The sequence below is a fragment of the Drepanopeziza brunnea genome (assembly GCF_022702325.1).
Source record: "Drepanopeziza brunnea f. sp. 'multigermtubi' strain 214-2 chromosome Unknown ctg11, whole genome shotgun sequence".
Taxonomy (NCBI): domain Eukaryota; kingdom Fungi; phylum Ascomycota; class Leotiomycetes; order Helotiales; family Drepanopezizaceae; genus Drepanopeziza; species Drepanopeziza brunnea.
The window spans coordinates 633,990-646,339 of record NW_027094074.1 but is presented as its reverse complement, the minus strand read 5'-3'; the positions used below and the strand labels follow the sequence as shown (position 1 = coordinate 646,339).

Genomic DNA, 12,350 nt, shown 5'->3' with positions numbered 1-12,350 from the left:
AATCGTGCAAAGTTCGCTTTTGAAGCTTTAATAGCTCGTCGTTTCAAATGACTTTTGCGAGCTTTAACGACGCTTAAGTTAATAATCATTTTTCGCTAATAGCTTTAAGAACGCTTTTATCGCGAGTGTGCTCGTCGTTTCGTAAAAGTCGTTTATCTTCGCTAACTTATAAATAGCTCGATGCTTTTTAATTTAGACCGTTAAAAAGACGCTCTTTTATTTAGCTATTTGCAAAGATTTATTATAATCTCGTATTATCGATAGCTTAAAGCTCGAATCGAATAAACGGTATATTTCTTAAAGATTTTCTATTAAGAATTAAATAAAAGTATTGTTCGCTTTTATAGCCGCTAAGATCGCTTCTTCGAGAATAAAACTCTTAACCGTTTATTTGATCTAGTTTATGATTTAATTGCTTTTGCTACTTAAGATCTTTTAATTAACGATTACGAAATTGTATTCTTTTATATTATCGTTATACGCCTTTCGAACGTCTTCGAACTTAGCGTCGCGTGGTCGTTAAAGTCTATTAAGATCGTTTGCAAAAGCTCTTAAGTGTTATTCATTTTAAGTCTTGCGTTCGCGTTTTTAATTTTAATAAAAGTCGTTATTAAGCTTTATTATTATCTTCGTAGCAAACTTTGTTTTTAATCTAATCTACTCGATAAAAAGAGCAAGTTTTTTTACGCTAATACGAAAAGCTGCGTATTATTTTATATTAAAGCACTTGATAAAGTATTTGTAATTCGTAATCCATCTTAAGTAATCGTTACGACTTATAAAGTTCGTCTTGTTGATTATAAGAACCTCTTTTATCTTGTCGTCTATTATTATAGCAATTGATTTTATAATTAAAGCTTTTAAAAATTAGTTAAAGTTCTTAAAGGTAATAAGTATTAATTGTAAAGAATACATATAATTGAAAAAGATAAATTGCAAAAAAGAAAATTATAATAAAGTAACGTAAAAGTGACTTGTAAAATCCGCTCCCGATTAATTCGGAGGTTATTAAAGACTAATTGAATAGCTCGTGAGTGCGAATATAGCTTTTAATTATAATGCTTATTAACATTAAGATCAAAAAGAGATTCTGCTGATTAAATAAAGCTTAGTATATTCTATTTAAAAAGCTCGTTAAAATCTATATACATATACTTAAGAGCTCTAGTATGCTAAGGGCGCTACTAGGCGAGGTCACATGACATATCACATGTAGCTTGGGTAGAACCTTAGGTATGCTTGTTCCGCACAACAGGTTTTTTTAAAAAAAAGCCCTTTATCGGCCAAGACCCTATGGAAGGAATGGGGAGGAAAACCTTATGGGGCCCCCACCCTATAGAGCAGCCTATTTAAATCATTTATTTTCAAATTCTATTTAATCTTAAGTATCGACTTAAAGTGATTCATTAATTATGCTAACCTCTTAAGATTGTCTTTTAAAGAGACCGTTATCAGATTATTAGCTGACGGTTTAAATAACCCCTTATCTGCCTTTAAGCCTTAAGGTAATACTCCGCCGACCAAAGGTACGATTAGCCGAGAAGCTTAGCGTGCGTAATAAAAACATAAAGATTATAATAACAGAACCTGGCGAATTATTGTATTCGGTGATTTCAAAACCAAAGCCTTTATTTTTTAGCTTATCTATACCATTTATTGTCTTCTTCTTAAAAGCTTTTTTTTTCGCTCTTAGATCGTAATAATGTAGACGTCAAACCAATCAGCCAATTCTTGCATGCTGAAGTTGCTATTCTCGAAGATAGCGAAGTCGATCTGCTGTTCGTCCAGCTTACTAATCCTCGGAGCTATACGTTAATATACGAATTAGAAAATAGGTGAGAATCGCTTCATTTTCTAGTATCTACTTATTAAATCCAAGGTATGGTCATTGTATTATTCGATTATTTCTATCTGATATATACTATTCGGTAAGGGTGCGCGCTAAAAAGTGATGCGCAACGGAAAATCGGCCGAAATTTCCGGAAAAAGCGCTGAACTTACAAGGTGCAGTATAAAATCTTGACCTACCTAACATAAGGGACAGAGACAGTCTTTTAGAACTGGGCCTGATTTCAAAGACAATGCCAAACTGCCTCTAGTAATCTATCTCGGGCACCTATTCCGACCGATCTTGCATCCTGTGATCTGGTTTAAGTAAATCCCTCAACCATCCAGTCATGACATCGGCCACTCACTGACTCGATCAGCGAGCTACGAGTTCCAAAATCACCAGCGCCTTTTTCTTTAGGGAACCACACCCAACCATCATCATGTCCGCCTTCATCACCGACCTCATACAATCCATCTTTACGCCGGGGCCAACCCCAAGCCTAATTGTTGCGACAAACGTCGCATTCGCAAGTCTGCAAGTGGTGCTACTGTTCCTACTCTTCGCGACATTCAGCATCCACTTCGTCATCCTCTCCTTCTTGAGCGCAGGGCTTTGGTGGTCAATAAACTGGTTCGTCAGCGAGTTGAAGGCAGCGCAAGCACTGCAGGATGAGAAGAACAGCAAGAAGAAGAGTTCCAAAGATGTTGGGCAGGGTGCAGAGAGTGACACGGATGCTGAGACGGTCATCGATACGGGCAATACAATGCCTGGTAGCAAGGAGACGGAGATCATGGAGCCGCGTGGGGAGCTCAAGGATCGTGGGAACGTGACGCGCAGCCGGTCAGAGATCAGCACGGAAGACGAGTGGGAAAGGGTGTCAGAAATCGAGAAGGACAAGTGAGATAGGTACCGGTAGATGTGGTTTACTTGGCAGGCTACGGAAGGGAGGTGGTGGTGTTTTATCATTATACCCAAATGCGGTTCCGATGTCAACAGTTCACCTCCCCAAGTCCGGACTCCCTCTGCTCTTGAACTTTCTTCGGTTGGTGTTCACCAGGCGCCACAAATCCGTTCGAAGTCCATGTTGATAGCTTCAGAGACGGTGGAGTCGCTCTGGGCGGGTCTGATCTGAATGAAAGACAGTGCCCAAGGTCCGGGGCCTTGTATTAAATTCAAATTTTCACTTTGTAAACTGTGACATGAACAATCCTAACCCATTCCCTCCCTCATCCCATCTCGTCCGCCGCATCATGTCTAGTCTAGGGACAAGATATAGTCACGTGATATCCGTCCAAAATTTCGAAGCGACGATATTTGGGTGAGCGGTCGAAGTCATCGGCCACAAACCCTCTTTCGCCACGAGGAACAGAACAAAGCGCCGAGTCAACAATTCAGGATCTCCAAGATGAAGCTCGTCAGGTAAGCGATTCCCCCTACAGCTTCTATGCGCCACAAGCTGAGCTCTCTCCCTGCAAGGCCCCGATGCGAAGCTCCTGACTGACTTTGCTGCGTTGGTAGATTCCTGATGAAATGTGCGAACGAGACGGTTACGATCGAGCTCAAAAACGGTGAGTTTCGCTTTGCACAGGCGCTTTTCCCCGCTCAGTGGTCGTAGGAACGATAATTCACGGCACCATCACATCAGTCTCACCTCAGATGAACACGGCGCTGCGCACAGTAAAGATGACTCAACGTGGCCGCGACCCTATCTCTCTCGACACCATCAATCTGCGAGGATCGACCATCAGATACTACATCCTCCCGGACTCTTTGCCGTTGGATACTCTCCTGATCGATGATGCGCCGAAGCCCAAGAATAAAGCCAGAAAGGAGGTTGCAGACAGAGGCGGTGCCAGAGGCGGACGAGGTCGCGGGGGGCCAAGAGGTCGTGGCGGATTCAGAGGAGGACGTGGAAGGGGTGGCGGCAGAGGCTTCTAGAGGGTGGATGGGAAGCGGGAGTAAGAAGGGCCGGACTGATGACTGACGCGACAAGCAACAGCGGCTTATACAAATTACTGCTCATGATTGCATGGGGACTCTGGTTTCTACCATGTCACGGATGACTTGTGGGTATTCTGGCGTTTGTGGTCAAAACAACGAAGCAATCGACACTTCATAGAGGACAGAGCTGGATTTCATATTTTGATTCATTTCGTTACTCTACGCGCGCCGTTGGTATACGACATATCCTGATGATTTGGAGCTTCTCCCATCCAGCTTGCTTCCCACTGCTTCCCACCCTTTCTACTCTCCATCCACTTCCCCAGTTTCTGATCCTCTGCTGCACCTTTTCCGGTTGATTTTGAGCACACAGTAAGACGTAGGCACAGCCTCGTTTCGCATGCAGGACACTGTCCAGAGTTTCCAGCAGGCGATCGGTTGTTTCCATTCCATCTGTACCTCCGGCATAGGACAGAGCCAGCAGATGCGAGTCGTTGTCGTGAGATGAAACTTTCGAGCTCGACTCCTCCGGTAGGCTAGGCAGCTCTGCAGTCGGTACGTATGGTGGATTGAAGACCAAAACATCAATTTCTCGGGGCTTCAGTGACAGAGCGAGGTCTCCGATGGCATTACCCAAGTAGAAGCCATGGGACACGCCCTGGGCCGAATGCTCGGTTTCCACCACTCTAACTGTTTGCTCGGTTGCCTTGCAGGCGAAACGGTTCACATCAACACCAAACGTGAGTATATCAGAGCGTCCAAGGATTGTCTCTGCGTGTGCGTGGAGGAAAGCGAGCACAACGCCAGATCCAATTCCGATTTCAACCACGAGCGGCGCCGGCGAGGGAGATCCGCCAGCGTTTGGGTTGTCCTGGAAGCGCTCGTGGAGGAAGGCCTTCTCGGTATCGGAAGAAAGAGTGTCAAGCAATAGGTATGAGTCCTCAGCCGGTTCATATACTCTATCGAATGCCACATGTGAGGTGGATGGTGTTGGAAGCATTTTGAGGTCGAGCCCAAGGTTGAGGTCGAAGTCGAGACAAAGACGAGGACAATACCAACGTCGAGGTGTAGAAGACTTTAGAGTACTTAATAAGGGGAGAAGCATGCAAGGCTGACTTGGGTTTCTCGTTGCCTTGTCTTCCGCACCGGGCCGAGCCGAGGTCCAGGCGTCATCCATCGATCGCGAAGAAACACGAAGAGCACTATTGTGAAATCAACACCGCAACACGATACAGCACAACTCCTCACGACCTATCATGAGAATAAACCCACGACTTCTGATGGCCTCTTCCACAACGGTGGCGTCTGTGAAGGGCTTCAAACCAGTCCCAATGGCTTTGCTGCCACCCATACAACTCTACAGGAGACTGCTCCGTACACATCGCAAGCATCTGCCCAAAGACATGCGGCTGCTCGGAGATGAATATGTCAAGAGCGAATTCAGGGCTCACAGGAATGTCGAGAATCCAGTGCACATTGTGAGTAAAGAACGGGGAGGCCAGGCCGAAGCCCGCTGACATCTTCAGATCGGGTTCTTGACAGAGTGGCAAATGTATGCTCAGACTCTAGAGGGCGAATCTTGGGCTGGGGAGCGGATGGACCCTTCGAAGATTGAGAAGATGAGTGGTGGGTCTTCCCTCAGGAGTCGGTCAGCTGGCTTTTCTTTTCTGACATGTCTCGACTTAAGACCAACAGCTTGGGCAATTGTACGAGCTCATGCAGGCGATACGGAAGAAGGAAATCGAGGATGACGAGCTGGATCAATAATCGCCCAGGAGATTCCAAGATTGAGGTAGAAGTATACTTGCCACGAAGAGGAATCACCACAAATCCGGCAATTGGGATGATGACTTGTTTACGAACCCCTATATGGTAACGGACCATTTCAAGCGGAGATTTGCCTGCACAACACCCACAGACTGCTGGGTTTGTGGGGAAATGAGGCCTCGCAACAATGGCTCTAGCTATCTATCTATACGTCCGCTGTCAGCAATGGCTATTGTAGAGTCGAAGCGATCCACGCCATGGTGGGCATCGAGACTTGAATGCCAGGTCTGTGTTTCTTTTCCGATTTCCTTCATAGGGCTGCTTATTGTTTTCTGCTTCTATCTAGCAGCAAGCCAACTTCAGTTATTCGACCGGTCACTTTATCCATCGTTCACGCGAAAAAAAAAAAAGGATCGTAATGCGGACATAGTATGCTTGATAGTTGATAACTTGCAATTTCAATATTCAATAACATGGCGCTCCATCAGGCTCTCTACACTCGCTTACTCGGCATCCAGTGGGCACACAGGAGGCTGGTCATTAACTTGAATACCGCCTCTCTTCTTCTCCGCGGAGTCGTGGAATGGCAATTTCCATCCACCTTCGCTCTCTGGCGTCGCAAGCCACAATCGCATCAAGTGTCTCCTCGGTGTCGGCGGAGCATGGTCCTTGTACTCAGTTCTCGCATGGAGTACATGCTCGTTGCTCAAGAACTGGATATCCCCGACCTCGAGGACCATATGTAGTCTCAGTCGATGACAGGTTTCCTCCAGCACTTTGGCAGCCTCAACTTGCTCTGGCGACAGCTGAGGAATGATCCCAGCATCCATGAAGCGACCCAAACTCTTCACATAGTACGGGTCCCACTTGCTGTACACTCTCCCGTTCTCCCCTGTTTCCAGGTAGAAGACTGATGTTTTGATATAAGGGTCTTCACCGACGCTCGTCTCTCCTTTCCGATCGAAGTACCAAATTGGCTTTGTCAATGTTTCGGCAACGTCAGGACGTTCTTTTTGAAGGGTGTTCCATACGTGGTGGGAGGACACGATGTCTGACTCGCCGCCTTCTAGCGCGCGGGCAATGCAGAGCAAACCCACTATATCGGAATCATCTGCGTGGAAGAATTGGCTGTATCTCATCGTAAGCGACAATGGGTTCGCATGTTCGGGGATTATACGAAAGACCTACCGAGCATTCGTCCTGTAAATACGGACTCGGTGTATTTGTGATGGATCGTCACCCACATCTTTCACATGGCCCAAAACATGACCTCGGCCGTTTTGGCTAACGAAGTAGCCAAGTTGAGTGCCGAGGCCCATGTACGCAACGGCAGACTTATGGTTGCCCCATTTCTCCACGGGGAAGCCTTTCAACAAGATGAACCCCTTGCCATTGAGGATTTCCGCACGGATAGATCTCAACAAGATGGAAAGTTTGGGGATGAGGAAATTATCCTAACGAACCCGTCAGTCAGTCATCCGCATTCAGGGACAAACAAATACGCGGGCGTGCCGACTTTTGAGATGCCAGTCAAGGGGGTCTGGTCCGCGATGAACTTGTCCGAGGCAGCACTAAGCTCTGCGATTTCTTCGTCATTGAAAACGTGGACCGATCTTTCCGGGTTGTTTATGTAGTCCTCTGCTCTCCAGACCGACTCTCCGGAAATCTCCTTGGGGAAAGCCGAGTATGGCTTGATCTGGTCATAGAGGGGAGGGTGTTGGCCCGAGGTCTTGATGCCGTCAGGGAAAATCTTTCTATCAACTGCTTTTTGGGTTTGAGAAGAGCGTGACAGCTGGTGAGGTGCCGTCGGCTGGCTGTCGAGAAGAGAAGTTGGGGCCATGATGTTGCAACTTTTCCGGTGATGACAATGGATGGAAATGGAGTTTCAAGAATGATGAAGGATAACCGCCTCTTATGCTTCAAGGCGTACCGCGGGCATGACTTATATTTTCTCGACCAGATCTGATACAAGCCGATCGTTTAGGGGGCGATGAGCTGATGCCGATGGTGGATTGCGTGCTTTTGGGGAGAGTTGTCACCATCCGCCGGGCGGCGGCCCTGATGATGATACGGTCGCCTATTGAGTATACCATACCCTAGACTACCATACCGTAGACTTAACAGCTATGTACGGACCGTGTAAACATCCTGTACGTGGGGTTGAGAGAGAAGAGGCCGTAGTTTAGAGTTTCCGCCTTTCCGCCGACCCGGCTCTCTGGAATAGCCTAAGTACTGCGTACCTCCCTACCTATCTTGCATACCTTCCTACAGAGTCCTACAGAGTAGGTACCTAACGTGCCATAGAGAGAAGTCCTTAGAGAGAAGTCCTTAGAGAGAAATCCTTACAGTAGAGAGAAGTCCTTAGTAAGAAGTCCTTAGAGAGAAGTCCTCAGAGAGAAGTCCTTAGAGAGAAGTCCTTAGAGAGAAGTCCTTAGAGAGAAGTCCTTACAGTAGAGAGAAGTGTGTATGCGGTAACGGCACCGTACATCTACTCCCCACAGAACTACCGTACCGACCTAATCGTCGGCTCGCTTAGGTGGGCCTCCTTTCATCCTTTCAGTCTCGAGCCGACGATTACTCTGGGGCGCCCGATGGCGGTGGGGGTGGCCCAGCTGGAGATGGAACTACTTTACTCCGCTGATAGGCGGCCCAGCCAGATAAGCGAGTAAATTATTCTCTATCCAAAACCTCACCTTTGAGCTTTCTCCCTCTCCTTCTCTCCCAAGACAGCCTCAACTCGATGCACCGCACCGCACCGCAACCATGCCGGGAACAGTACACATCAAATATGGAAATCCCTCGTCTCAGCAATCGAAGCAAACCCATAATACCCATCTGAAGAATGGAACTAAACGCATGTGGGACGGCAGTCCGAAGCAAGAATCCGGCACGAAACACAACAGCGTCAAAAATCGTCCCACACACCCGACTGATACCCCCAGGGACAAGACCGGCACCTCTTTGGTCGCGCCGCAGAAGAACAAGATACAGGGAACCCCCCGATCCGAGGGGACTGTCAGAAAGACGTCGTCCACTACTGGCTTGTCAAATAGAAGTACCGCAGCGCCTAGCAAGATGGTCAATGGTCCTGGTGGAATTTACAGTCAGAAGCCTGATCGCCAGGCTCTCCGCAGAGCTGCTCTTCAACTCGAAAAGACCCGGCAGAATTTGCCCATATGGTCCAAGAGGGCGGATATCCGTTTTGCATTGAGGCACAACGATATCCTGCTCATCAACGGTGAAACAGGCTCTGGAAAAAGTACCCAGGTGCCACAATTCCTGTACACCGAACCCTGGTGCAAGAAGCAGACAGTGAAAATTGAAAAGGAGGGAAGGACGGAAGAAATCTCTGTGGGAGGCATGATCGCAATTACACAACCGCGTCGAGTTGCTGCCATGACACTGGCATCGCGTGTTGCTCGTGAGATGGGAACTCCTCTTGCGAAAGGGGCTGTTTCTGGAGAAGTTGGCTATGCTGTACGATTCGACTCCCTCGTACCTGCAGGCGCGAGGATAAAGTTTCTTACCGAAGGAATGCTGCTGCAGGAGATGTTGCATGACCCGAATCTGCGAAAATATAGCGCTGTGGTTGTGGACGAAATACACGAGAGGAGCATCGATGTGGACCTTATCGCTGGGTTTCTGAGGAACATAGTCCATGGTGACAAGAGGGGTCGGGGAGGTATTCCCCTGAAGATTGTGATCATGAGTGCAACGCTTGACTTGGGAGGCATCGAAGCATTCTTTGCAAGACCAGCATCTCAACCGAACTACAAGCCAGGTAAAAACCATGGCAGGATACTTGCACCCCACCTATTAAATAGCGATATTGATGATACTGCAGAGTCCGAGAACTCGCTTCTCTCCAACGAGAGCTTCTCTTCCTGGGGTGGGTTCAGTGATCTGGTTGAAGGTGGTGAAACGGGACAAGATGCGTCGCAAACTTTCGAAGACGGTCCTGCTGCGAAGAGAAACAAGTCAACCAAGTCACCACCTGGAATCCGGTCTAGCAAGGGGAACCAGGATTCGGACGATAGTCTACAATCCGCCCATGAGAAAAACGGAGTGGCCGTCCAATATATTCGGGGGAGGCAGTATGAGGTGGACATCATGTACGAAGTCTCTCCATCATTGGACTATCTCCATACGATACTGCAGATAGTTCTAAAATTGCACGTCACTGAACCTCTCCCTGGAGACATCCTAGTCTTCCTTACCGGTCAGGACGAGATTGAGAGCTTGCGGACCGAACTCGAGAACTATGCTGAGAAGCTTGTCAAAACCCAACCTCGGATGAAGGTGATGCCACTCTATGGTGCCCTTTCAGCACAAGCACAGCAAGACGCCTTCGAGAAGGTGAAGGAGAAGTTTACTCGCAAAGTCGTCCTCGCCACGAATATCGCGGAGACTTCGGTGACGGTCTCCGGGGTCCGCTTCGTTGTGGATTGTGGCAAGTCTAAGGTGAAACAATATCGTCCGCGCTTGGGGTTGGAGTCTCTCCTGTCAAAGCCAATATCCAGAGTCTCAGCTATCCAACGAATGGGACGAGCCGGCCGAGAAGCCCCAGGGAAATGCTTCAGGATTTACACTGAGGACGACTATCTTAAGCTTGACCAAGACGAACTTCCGGAGATTCTACGCAGTGATGTCATTGAGGCCGTTCTCAAAATGAAGTCTCGAGGCGTTGGCAATATTTCCGAATTCCCCCTCATGGACTCCCCTGACCCTATGGCGATCCAGAATGCCCTGAAACAATTGCACATGATGGGAGCCGTTGACGACGAGGGAAATATTTCATCGCTCGGGAAGAAAATGGCTACTTTCCCCCTGCCAGCTGCGTACAGCCGCGTCCTCATTGCTGCCGCTGACCCTGAAGCCAACATTTTACTGGAAGCTATAGACGTCATCTCGTGCTTGACGACAGATTCGGAGATATTTATACAACCCAAATCCGAGGAAGACCAGGAGAGGATCACAGACGCTCGGAAGGATATACTGTCTCCGGATGGTGACATAATCACTCTACTCGCAGTCATCAGGAGGTTCGCTTGCGAGAAAACCGATCGTGGTGAATGGTGCCGTCAACGAGTCTTGTCTCCACGAGCAATGAAGATGGCAATGCAAATCCGCCAGCAACTACAGCAGATTTGCCACCAGCAGAAACTCCTGACAAAGCTGCCGGCGGAGCCAACGACTTTCGAGCCACTTTCCGCGGAGCGAATGGTCGTTCTGCTCAAGGCCTTCATGAAGGCATTTGCTTCCAAAACAGCCCTGCTAGCTCCCGACGGAAGTTACGTCATGACATCTGGAAGGAATGCGATCTCGGTACATCCATCCAGCGTATTATATGGACAGAAAAAGACTGAGGCGATTATGTTTCTGGACCATGTGTTTACGGCAAAGAACTACGCGAAGAAAGTTAGCCCTGTTCAAGCCAACTGGATTGAAGAGGCTTTCGCAATTTAGAGATACTCATTGCAAGAGTGTTGATATCTGATTCAAGATTTCCTTTGTGCTCCTATAACGAGGGAGGATAAGGGTAGCGTTGCGGCAAGGAGTGTCATAGATACCTAGACAACGAAGTCCGACGTATAAGCTCACCCGAACGGTTACAGACCGAACGGTCGCAGTTCAATTTCTGCATCTTTTTTTCATCTTCTGAAGTCCCGCTCTTGTCCAAGTTCGCGATGGTACTCGTGTCCTTGGTATATGTGGCATCGCTTCAAATCATGTGGATTTCTCTACACATTCTCCCCACCATCTCTTCGTTTATGGCTGTAGCCTCCTCCAAAGCCTCCAGCCTACGCTTGACCATGTTCACTTTCTTCAATGATTATCTCACTATCAAAACGCACCCTGAATGATGCCACCAAGTCCGTCTGCTTTTCCCGGTGCTCCCTTCTATTGCTTGTTGGGCAAGCTTCAATTCGCCTGTCCTCCAACTATGAATGCGCGAAACCAAATATATCACAAATACTGTCGAGAACGTAATACGTAGAAACGACCAGAAGTCTTGGAAGTCCATGTGCCAGCCAGCCTTTCGCGCTATTAGCGGGAGCTTTGTAACGATGCAAGCCAATGACAACTTAATTAAACTCAAAATGCTCGAGGATACTTGCCTGTATTCAGTCGGAACTAGCAATATGATAGATATCCTTATCTAAGTGCATTAGTCCCTTAACGATGTACAATGCCACCGCCGAATCGAGACAGGACGAGTACACTCGCTCGTCGATTCAAAACCCAGCCGACTGAGTATTGAGTTTACTTGTATCCCTATCTGTTATCGCGCGTAGAAACCGGCCAAGATGACACATCCCCAGGAAAAACTGTCCATACCGATTATGGAGATACGCTTTCCCGGGATTGCGTAGAGGTTACCGGCTGATGGTTGTCAAATAGTCCGGCAAGAAGTACGAGAGACACCATCCGTTGGGAGAAGAATGGTGAGCACCCAACCCGGACGTACACAGATTATTTACTGCGTGGTATCTGTCCGCAGAGGTCGTATGATGGTCAGATAGCAGATATTACTTAATGCTATCTATACGGGCTGTGTATTGCATGTTTAGCAGGACCGTAAGAATGATATGACGAGGGGATGACAGGATGACATTCCGATCGCTGTAGTGATGACCATCCTTCAAGATACTTAGCGCACGGCAGCTGTGTCAGACGTGTCCTCGAGTAGTCCAGTATTGTGTAAGGTAATAAGTGATGTGATACACATTTGCTGCTGATCATGGATTAAGGAAATTGAGAGATTAGTCGTAAGTCTGCACAAAATTTACACTGGGCAGATGAGGAGATG

At 47.7% G+C, this 12,350-nt stretch overlaps 6 protein-coding genes across 6 annotated transcripts; 4 read left to right on the top strand and 2 right to left on the bottom strand.

The window, feature by feature from the left end:
* Positions 1-1,951: 1,951 nt before the first annotated feature.
* Positions 1,952-2,732, top strand: L3040_006475 (uncharacterized protein; the record flags this gene model as incomplete). The annotated part of the gene is made up of 4 exons (XM_066154131.1): positions 1,952-2,004; positions 2,059-2,154; positions 2,208-2,272; positions 2,371-2,732. 4 exons carry the CDS (start codon positions 1,952-1,954, stop codon positions 2,730-2,732), a joined length of 576 nt encoding a protein of 191 aa, XP_066011115.1.
* Positions 2,733-3,236: 504 nt separating this feature from the next.
* L3040_006474 (uncharacterized protein) lies at positions 3,237-3,769 on the top strand (the record flags this gene model as incomplete). Its single annotated transcript, XM_007289265.1, has 3 exons — positions 3,237-3,250; positions 3,350-3,399; positions 3,447-3,769. 3 exons carry the CDS (start codon positions 3,237-3,239, stop codon positions 3,767-3,769), a joined length of 387 nt encoding a protein of 128 aa, XP_007289327.1.
* Positions 3,770-3,986: 217 nt separating this feature from the next.
* On the bottom strand, positions 3,987-4,772 carry L3040_006473 (uncharacterized protein; the record flags this gene model as incomplete). Its single annotated transcript, XM_007289264.1, has 1 exon — positions 3,987-4,772. The coding sequence occupies one exon, from the start codon at positions 4,770-4,772 to the stop codon at positions 3,987-3,989; it is 786 nt and encodes a 261-aa protein (XP_007289326.1).
* Positions 4,773-5,028: 256 nt separating this feature from the next.
* Positions 5,029-5,539, top strand: L3040_006472 (uncharacterized protein; the record flags this gene model as incomplete). Its single annotated transcript, XM_007289263.1, has 3 exons — positions 5,029-5,250; positions 5,299-5,398; positions 5,460-5,539. 3 exons carry the CDS (start codon positions 5,029-5,031, stop codon positions 5,537-5,539), a joined length of 402 nt encoding a protein of 133 aa, XP_007289325.1.
* A 503-nt stretch (positions 5,540-6,042) lies between these two features.
* On the bottom strand, positions 6,043-7,379 carry L3040_006471 (uncharacterized protein; the record flags this gene model as incomplete). The annotated part of the gene is made up of 3 exons (XM_007289262.1): positions 6,043-6,667; positions 6,728-6,993; positions 7,056-7,379. 3 exons carry the CDS (start codon positions 7,377-7,379, stop codon positions 6,043-6,045), a joined length of 1,215 nt encoding a protein of 404 aa, XP_007289324.1.
* Positions 7,380-8,302: 923 nt separating this feature from the next.
* Positions 8,303-11,005, top strand: L3040_006470 (uncharacterized protein; the record flags this gene model as incomplete). The annotated part of the gene is made up of 2 exons (XM_066154130.1): positions 8,303-9,320; positions 9,384-11,005. 2 exons carry the CDS (start codon positions 8,303-8,305, stop codon positions 11,003-11,005), a joined length of 2,640 nt encoding a protein of 879 aa, XP_066011114.1.
* Between the last annotated feature and the right edge of the window lie 1,345 nt (positions 11,006-12,350).